This window comes from Branchiostoma floridae, chromosome 4 (genome assembly GCF_000003815.2).
Source record: "Branchiostoma floridae strain S238N-H82 chromosome 4, Bfl_VNyyK, whole genome shotgun sequence".
Taxonomy (NCBI): Eukaryota; Metazoa; Chordata; class Leptocardii; order Amphioxiformes; family Branchiostomatidae; genus Branchiostoma; species Branchiostoma floridae.
In genome coordinates, this window is record NC_049982.1 from 15,442,357 (window position 1) to 15,451,224 (window position 8,868).

At 40.8% G+C, this 8,868-nt stretch overlaps 1 protein-coding gene across 1 annotated transcript; it reads right to left on the bottom strand.

The window, feature by feature from the left end:
* LOC118412816 (prominin-1-A-like) lies at positions 1–4,560 on the bottom strand. The gene is made up of 11 exons (XM_035815854.1): positions 4,262–4,560; positions 3,702–3,754; positions 2,908–3,122; positions 2,282–2,402; positions 2,082–2,148; positions 1,795–1,884; positions 1,375–1,592; positions 1,127–1,201; positions 764–812; positions 501–577; positions 1–206 (listed from the first exon to the last, which is right to left on the bottom strand). The coding sequence occupies exons 1-11, from the start codon at positions 4,512–4,514 to the stop codon at positions 117–119; spliced, it is 1,308 nt and encodes a 435-aa protein (XP_035671747.1). The 5' UTR covers positions 4,515–4,560; the 3' UTR covers positions 1–116.
* Positions 4,561–8,868: the final 4,308 nt, after the last annotated feature.

Genomic DNA, 8,868 nt, shown 5'->3' on the forward strand with positions numbered 1-8,868 from the left:
TTTTCTGACAAGTTTCTGTGCTACTGATTGTAATTATGTAACAACAAATTGAATGTGTCTTCACTTCAAGGTACAATTTTAGTGTTTGATTGAGAGATTTAGTGTTTGTCTAAGACCTACCTTGCCCCTTCATATTGTTCCAGAAGTGATGTTACATAGGTCACGTGATGCATGTACATGTCCTTCAGTTTGTCCTCATTCAAAAACTGGGTATAAATGAACAGGATTTAAACAGTACATAGATATCTAAAGGCTATCATCTACAGAGTTATAGATGATAGCCCTTTAGAAACTTAAAGTTTATCCAGAAAAGGTGTTGGTTGGTGCTAAATTTGTACTTTAAGATGGTTAAAGTCTTATAGTAAAGAATAGAAAAATAATTGTTGGGTTTGCCTAGAGCTGAGCAAGAAACAAGAAATTTTGTGGCATGAATGAACTGGAGTAACAATCAATTTGAATAATCAAGTAAGATAAGTTAAAGTACTAGGTAGTTTGTTTACCTCCTGAACACCACTGGTCAAGTTGGTCACCATGTTCTTCAGGGGCTCGTGCATTACAGAAAAGTCCACAGAAATATCTGCAGGGATAAAAACATTTTCTCAAACAACTTTCTTTATATTACACTCTGAATAGGGAACAATCACAAGCCATGGAATAAAAGAACTGAAAATTACATCAAACAGAAGTGACTGAAGATGGTATTAGATAAAGGATACACGCAAAATGGCCAGGAATGGTGCTGAACAGTTCGCTTTATAGTCACCTGTACTGTTCTCAATCTCAGCACTGATGCTGTTCAAGGCATCCCTTGCCTGAAATCAACAGGAAATCATCAGTTTACTCATTCCAGTTGCTATGGTGAAAGATGCACAACCCAACATAGTATGCGATGCATTACCGTAGTGCTCTGTCCTTGGTGCTGAAACTGAGGTGTCTTTCAAATAGTAATGGAAAGTAGCTCATTAGAAACTCAATGCAATGAGTAATTGTTATAGTGTTCAACTTACATTTATGTTATACTTGTATTATCACTGACAGATCAAAAGGAGCATTTCTTGAAACCTGATCCAATACTTAATGCTAATAATAGCCAAGAACTTATAACCGCTGCATCTGTCAAACTTACCAGGACTTCCATACTGGTCAGATTATGACCCTGTGCAGTTTCTAAGGAGCTGATTCCATCAGACAGGCTTGGAAACTACAGAAACATACAAACACATGTACTGGTAAGAGAAATATCCGAATCACAAAATTGACCTAACACATCAGTTCTGCCTTGATAAGTACAAGCTGCCTTTCAAACTGACACTTTCCAGCCACATTCTTCCTAGCCAAACCAGGGAACATTCCTGATCATAGATAACCACTTACATTCAGTGCAGCCAGTGTGGCTGCCTGGGAGGACAGATCAGGAATACCATCACACGCTCCCAGTCCACTCAGTGTACCATCTGCATCACAGTCTGTACGGATACTTGTCAGGTTGTCTTTTGCTTGGTTGATGCCAGCCTCCAGGGTGGAGAACAACTCTTTCATCAATGTTAGACTGTTGTTTAGACTGATGACGGAAGCATGGGCACTGTCCAGTTCTATGGGAAGGTTAATGTAATAGATTTTTTGGACATGTCAAATACTCCTGCTCTCAAATATGTTCATATTTCAGAATTTAAGAATTTTATTGAATTCTATACTCAGTGATTGGTCACATGTACTAGTATTTGAGAGGAGGTGAGGAACATAGACAGGAGTTTTGATCAGCACCAGCAATAGACAAAGAGAGTGTTTACTTACCTGTGTCTACTGTAGCAAGGCTGTTGGCAAAGGTGTCTATTCTGGACTCCATTGCTGTGATAAAAGGACCAGCTGCCAGCGTCCCAACACCTGTGATGAAAGACTTGTATTGGTTGTGTTTTTGAAAGAAATAAGAACAGAAAATGTATTCTGTTTTCTAGATTGGAGGCATTGAATAACAAACACCTAAAGTAGGACAGGGAAAAGTGGCATAACATGATCCAAGATTCCAGAGTTGGTATTTGATTATGTCCTTGACAATCTGAAATGAGTAGTCTACCTAGTACCTGAAATATCTGATGATACCGCATCCAAGACAACTCCAACATCCTGGTCTACAAATAGGTCAACTTCCTGCAGGAACAAAAGCAAGGAGATAGTACATTTTATCTATTTCATGAATTTTCAGGCGAGATCAACAATTTCTTTCATTATGATGGTCTTTGTGAGGTTTCCAAAATGGTGACTATGAGAAACCCCTGCATACCTGAAATGTCTTGTTGAGGAAAGTCAGAAGGTCATCTACAATGTTGTCTGCTGTCTGCACAGTGACTTCAAACGAGCTGGAGATCCTACTGTTGGCTGGGTACATGCACAGGGCTGCTGTTCTGTGGAAGGGCAGGTCCAATGGTGTGATTAAATGGAAAACACTTGATAGCAGATGTAAGATATTTTTCCAATCTATTCTCAAGTGATACTCTGAGTAGATCTTTGTAGGGTTGGGCAGAAGTCTATACCATTTTTGATAGTATGATGCTAGAGCCCTCTGGCAAAATTACACAAAACTACAGCTCTCTTACTTTTATGTCAACTATATGGACATAAGAAATAACAAACAGCAAACACCAAGGAACCATGTGAAGGGGAAAATGAACAAGTTCTTTGAAAGAGATTTTTTAAATTTCTTTGTTTTCAATGTTTCCAAGAACTTTCATATCATTTATCATTTATTTCATGCAATCTTCCTCCCACAATTTTCCATGGTCTACTTCTTGATATTCATTTACACTTGAAATAAACAATTAAGGAATCATGATAATACATTTGGAAAGTAAGATGACATGGAATAGGGGGAGCAAGAACATGTCTATCCTAACATGCAGTAACACCTACATCATGACAAGGTTGACCAGAAGCAGACACCCTGCCATGACTAGCCCACGGTGACCACGTAGGTTGTACAGTTTAGCCGGGTCCATCCTCCGCCCACCACAGCGCCCACAGCAGCAGCGGCAGCAGCAGAAGATCAGCCCCGTGATGGGCAGCAACAGGCCCAGCAACAGACTCATTCCTCCAACAACGATGAACGGGATCTCATAGGTGATGACCTAGAATATATATAGGGTGATTACAGTTATGTTTGGGATGTCCCTGTAGCTCAACCGGTAGCAGCCTCACAGTTGAGCTACTGTTTTCAATTAGTTGGTAACTGTCCTGGATAAGGAATCACAGTTGGATCTGCAAATATTATTTGGAAGGAACATATAATGGGGGTTCAATCAAGGTTCAAGGAGGAGCCAAAGGCTTGGGCTAGAAACCTGGGGCAAACATTCCCTATAAAAATATGCCTTGCTAATGAAACAGAAGGGAAACTTACTGCCTCAGTGCACTGCAAGGGTCTGAACAAATAAAAGGCTGAACAACACTGATTTCTTCAAAATTAAGTTCAATCACCTCAAGATCTTAACTGCTCTGTGCTGATATTGGCATAAAAGGAAACATCATCTAAAAACTCAATTAAGTGGTAATTAAAGTGAGCTATAACAGTTATGGTTTTTAACACTTTGATCACAGTTGATACCATGCAAAGGAAGAACAACATATCATTTGCAATGCCAATTTGTCTCCTGTCCAAACAGCAGCCCTCCCCTCCCTCTTCCAGCCTCCTCCCGTGGTCGTTTTCTTACCTTCTGAATTGGGATCGCCCCCATACCTTCCCTCAGGAGCTGCCCAAGGATATCTGAAACAAAAAGATTAAGGAAAATTAGCCTGGTATAAAAAAATTTTAAAAAATTAGAAAATTCATAGCTGCCGAGCTCCGAGTCTCTTTGCCCTCTCACGCAGAGTAGCCTGGGCACCATCCTCCGTAGTGATTGCTGGCTCAATCTTTCTGCTTGCTCACCACTGATGGTACCCAAGCTTCACGCCAATAGGACAAGATATTAGGTTTTAATACCAAGCTAAAGTATAAAAACTTATATCATCAATATGGCAATGGCTGAAAGAAAAAAACATAACTTTGTCTATTAATAGAGACATGTGTTGTTCAAACGACAACTTACAGCACGCTAAGCCTTATTTTTTCATATGCCCTTGAAAGCCCCCCTCCCCAACATCAATCACGGCCTGCACGAACAACAGAGTTGCATCAAGATGACAGTCACATTTCTTTACCCAACATGATTGAAACGTCCGCCCTATAACAGCACAGTTTTCTGTCATATAACGATATGAAGCACAACCATACCCCAGAGGATGTCCGTGTTGACAAGAGCCGAGGCAAACTGACGAGCAAGACTAGCGTAGGCTGACAGAGTCCATGGGTAAGTCGGTGTCCCTGTCTGCAGGACGTAGTTGACGTCCACCGAGCCCGGTCCCCACAGAATCGTCCCGTTCGACACGGTCGTCGCTTCAACGGCTACTAATTGGTTTCCACATATGACTAACGTTACCAGCAAGAACAACGGTGATAAACATCTAGACTTCATCTTTATCGCCATTTTCAAGTTTGATGAGACATTAGGGTCATTCCATATCTTATATAAGAGTTAGGAGGTGCAATGATGGGGTAATTTGATTGTCCGGCTTTTACTCGTGCAATCTATATTTTAAGTTAGCTAACGATCTCGAGTATCAATATCTCTCCGTATATCTTATTTTTTCTAGTTTTAGCTTTTACCCATGAGTAACCACGATCTTCGGTTCCCCCCCTTTACTTCAAAGTGGTAGAAGCCAAATGACCGACAGGAAACTGCGTCACCTTGCGGAATGGTAATGGATGGCACAAAGCACAATTCACACACCATGGTATGGGACAGTAGGTCGATGTACAGGTAACGTTAGGTTAGACATCCAGGCAGGGCTCGAAATACCACCTGCATATGCAGGTTAGTGCAGGTAAAATTGGAGATGTGCAGGTATTTCTAGTGTCTACCTGCACCTAACCTGCACGGGTCCATGTACTAGGTTTTATACATAAATATCCTATGGTGTAGGTGCACGTGGATTGTCATGAGCTGCATTGGCTGTTACCATCTATTAAGTATAAAATAATGGTTCCTTAACAATTTCAGTATAGTCCATACTTCCTAAATTCAGAGTGGTGCAGGTAAAATTTGTCTGGTGCAGGTAATTTTCAATGTTACCTGCACCAGCTAGTGCAGGTATGAAGAAAAAAAGTATTTCGAGCCCTGCATCCAGGTAATAAGATATGCCAAAAAGCAGTTAATCAAGCAACTGGATATGATTTCCAAAATTGTCTTCAGCTTGACTTTGCCTTACTTTTGTTGCTATTGGAATCCAAATTGTCTTTAGCTTGACTTTGTTTAACAATGGCTCCAATAGGACATCTAAAATTGTCATCATTCATAGTTAGGGTACAAAAGATCAGTTCTTCGAGATCTCTTCAGTGTCACTGACGAAAGATGGTGGATACCATTTGAAACGTCTGGCCGTTTCCAAAATCATATCCAGTTGCTTGAGTAACTGCTTTTTGGCACATGGGACAGTAGACATGTGCAATTGCTAGTACGTATTTTATCTGTTACAGAAATATTTTCCTTTCATAGGGTGCCTGAGAGATGTTATTAACGTAACTGTTAACAGTTATCCAATAACCCTGTCCTTACTGGTAATATTGCAATGTAGATATCATTTGTCAAGTTCCCCTCTAATTATGAAAGTTTAATATGCGCATGCTGCTGTATAATCGTTATGACATCGAAAAAGAAACATTTCCACTTCCATATCTCACACCGGTGGGACAGAGTTGGGAGGCACATATTGTGAATAACGTAATCAAATTAATGTGTAACGTTACCTTATTTGAATATTTCAATGTGCAGAATTCAATTCCTTCTAATGTAACGTTACCAGAAGTAATAACCTCTAATAGTTTTGTATTAGTTCCGGCTGTTTGACACGTTCCGTTGTATTCTGATGATGGATATAAATTCTCTCTGCCCTTTAGTTGTCACGCCATCTTACAGCAGTCAAGTTTTCCTTCAAGTTCGGCAGATTTGGCAGAAAATCGACACGAAGGCGTGTTAATGTCTCCGTTCCACGGTTGACATTTCAGGGGGGTCGCGCAGTTTCCGCCGGAGCATATCTGGCACGCCTGCCAGGTACAGATAGTGCGTCTACCGCTTCGTGAACGGTGATCATCCCCATCATCACCATATGAATCTTTCTCATGTGGCTCCTAAAATACTAGCCTGACAGGATTACATTCGTCCCCAACAATAGGCTTGCTATCATGTTCATAGCCATTTTAGGCGAAATCATACCCGTTCTGAGTGTCGTTTATCGCAGTGTGCTGAACGAAAAAAAATTACTCCAGTTACCAATGTATGTGACGATTATGAAAATTTCTATCTTATCTTTAGCTTCTTTAAAAATAAACCTCATGCATGATTTTTGTCAACATGTAATTTGTAATCATCTGGTTTTGGTTTCACGATGGTAAATTTTGGCCCCAAAATTTCCAGACTTCTATGTGGGGATTTAGAACACGAATCATGTTCCATCGAACAGAACGCTGGCGTGATCGAACAGAACGGGCATTCTATTTGGGGTCATCCGAGGTCACCCGCAGGTTGTTACAGTAAACACGCAGAAAACACCCTCATTTTCCCGGGTGCCGTGCGTCAGAAGAATAACAAACATTTTCACAAATATAAACCGTTATTTGGCAAGCTTAGTTTTGCTGCCGCTTAGTTTGGAACATGTGACATGTAACAAAGCTGCTGGCGTCATTATTGGTGACCTTGAATGTTACAACACTTGTTTACGGCGGTATCAATTACTCTATGTCACTATCAGTGCGACTCGACATAGGACCAAACATGGTATTTAAATCGCTTGCAAAACGCGTGCAAATCAACTCTTTCAGGACTTATAATGTCGACAACTAATATCTCCAGCTTTGTGTCTTAGGGATTTTTGGAACATGGAGGTAATTTTGAATTACGAGCCTTTGAGTGTGAAAACTTGAAAAAATGACAATTTTTCGACCTAATATTGGCTGTAAAATTAGTTCTAAGTAGAAGTTGAAAAATCCCTAAGACAGAAAGTTTGATCTTAATATCATCACCTATATGAAATAAAAGATTTGGATTTTCAGTCAAATTTAGGACCAATCTAAATATGGTATTTGTTTTTTTGGCCCACCGAACACCCTTTCTAAATCAACCAACTATGCACATTTCAGAAGACATTGAGACAAAACTGTGTAGCACACGTACACGGTAAGACTTGAAGTGTACACACTGCCAGTTTTCATTTAATATCGACGAGGCACGTGCGAGAGGTTGTTTTTCAAACTATCACGATATTTTAGAAGATGTTTCAGTCACCGTCAGCCCTCCGCGGGGACCGCGCGGGAGTTCCGGTAACCCGATACTCTGCGTTCGAATGGAAACTTTTCGGCCAAATTTGACCATCGTGTTTCCCTGTACGCGTGCGATGGCCCATAATCCAGCTCCATGGCTGTCATGATGAGAAAACTTCCTTCTCTCTTTTCTCTGTGTCGGTATAATTGACCGAACGTTTCAACATTATAGCCCGCAGGTTGCAAGTGTATAGTTGGTTGTTTCTTCACATTCAATTCACACAAAATAAACCTGACTCATGAACAAAACTAAAATGTAGAAAGTGACCGGTGTTTGGAGAGGCGGGCTCGCTCGGCCATGAGGATTTTGCTCCTTATATGGCTATCGATCGTGCGCGGCCCGATCATTAAAGTTACGGTATTCCCCGGGGGCCTGTTTACAGCCACGTATATGCTTCTCATTCACGGTTGATCGACATTCTTGCAATGACCTACTTTCTTCAGTAGGGAGAAAGTAGAGACAAGGACGTTATATGGTCATATAACGTCCTTAGTAGAGAGAGAGAGAGAGAGAGAGGGAGAGAGGAGTCAGAAAGAGGGATAGTGAGAGAGAAAGAGAAGAATACATCGAATCGTGGATATAGTCTTTCCTGACTTCTGCAAGGTATTTCTAAGGCTTAGAAACTAATATTGTATTCCCGGTTACCCGATGACGTTAGACCCTAGCAAAAACATGCCACGAAAGCCTTTTAGTTGTCCGTGGCAATGAAAATTTGGGCGATGAAAACGTAGTAGAATCGTTTCCCAAAATCTTCTCCTCATCATTTCTGTTGCGATTTTAAAAAGAGAATCACCAAAGTTAAGCCATCCTGCATTCTTGTACCTGTATTTGTTGGATCACTTCAGCAGAAATCTACAACTGGCCCTGCTTTTTCAGCAGCGTAACCGGAAACACAACATTAATTTTTCTAGGCCTTAGAATCGTGACTAGGTGAAGAATTGAAGGATATTTTATTGATGTTGAAAGCTTTACGTTGTCTCTGGACACTGTCGTGTGAAACCATGTTATTCCTGTTGATATTCTGTAGACTGTACTTTGTCATTTTTCTAGAGCTTATCACGATAACTTCTTTGTCTTAAAGTAATGTCGCCATTGACTATGCCTGCAAAGTTACTCAACTTGCTGAGAGAGGGGAATATATATAGAGAGGGGGCGGAGATAGAGTGATAGATTAAAGATTTGAAGTATTGAGTATCATGAAAGAGCTAGAGCCTTTGCACATACGAGAAGTGCCATTTAGCAACGCTAGGATGATGAAAACTGGGAGCGGCGGCGGCACGCTTTCAGAGGGCTAACATAAAGCTGACTTGATTAACAACGATCCTCTGATGTTATTTCCGTGGCCCTTAACTTATTTCCAAGTCATGGCGAAGTAATCCCTTTAATTCCGAATCTCCGCAACTCATCAATCTGGAAAGGTTCTGTATCAAAGGCGCCATCAGAAGGTACCTGTTCAAGGTTGCGG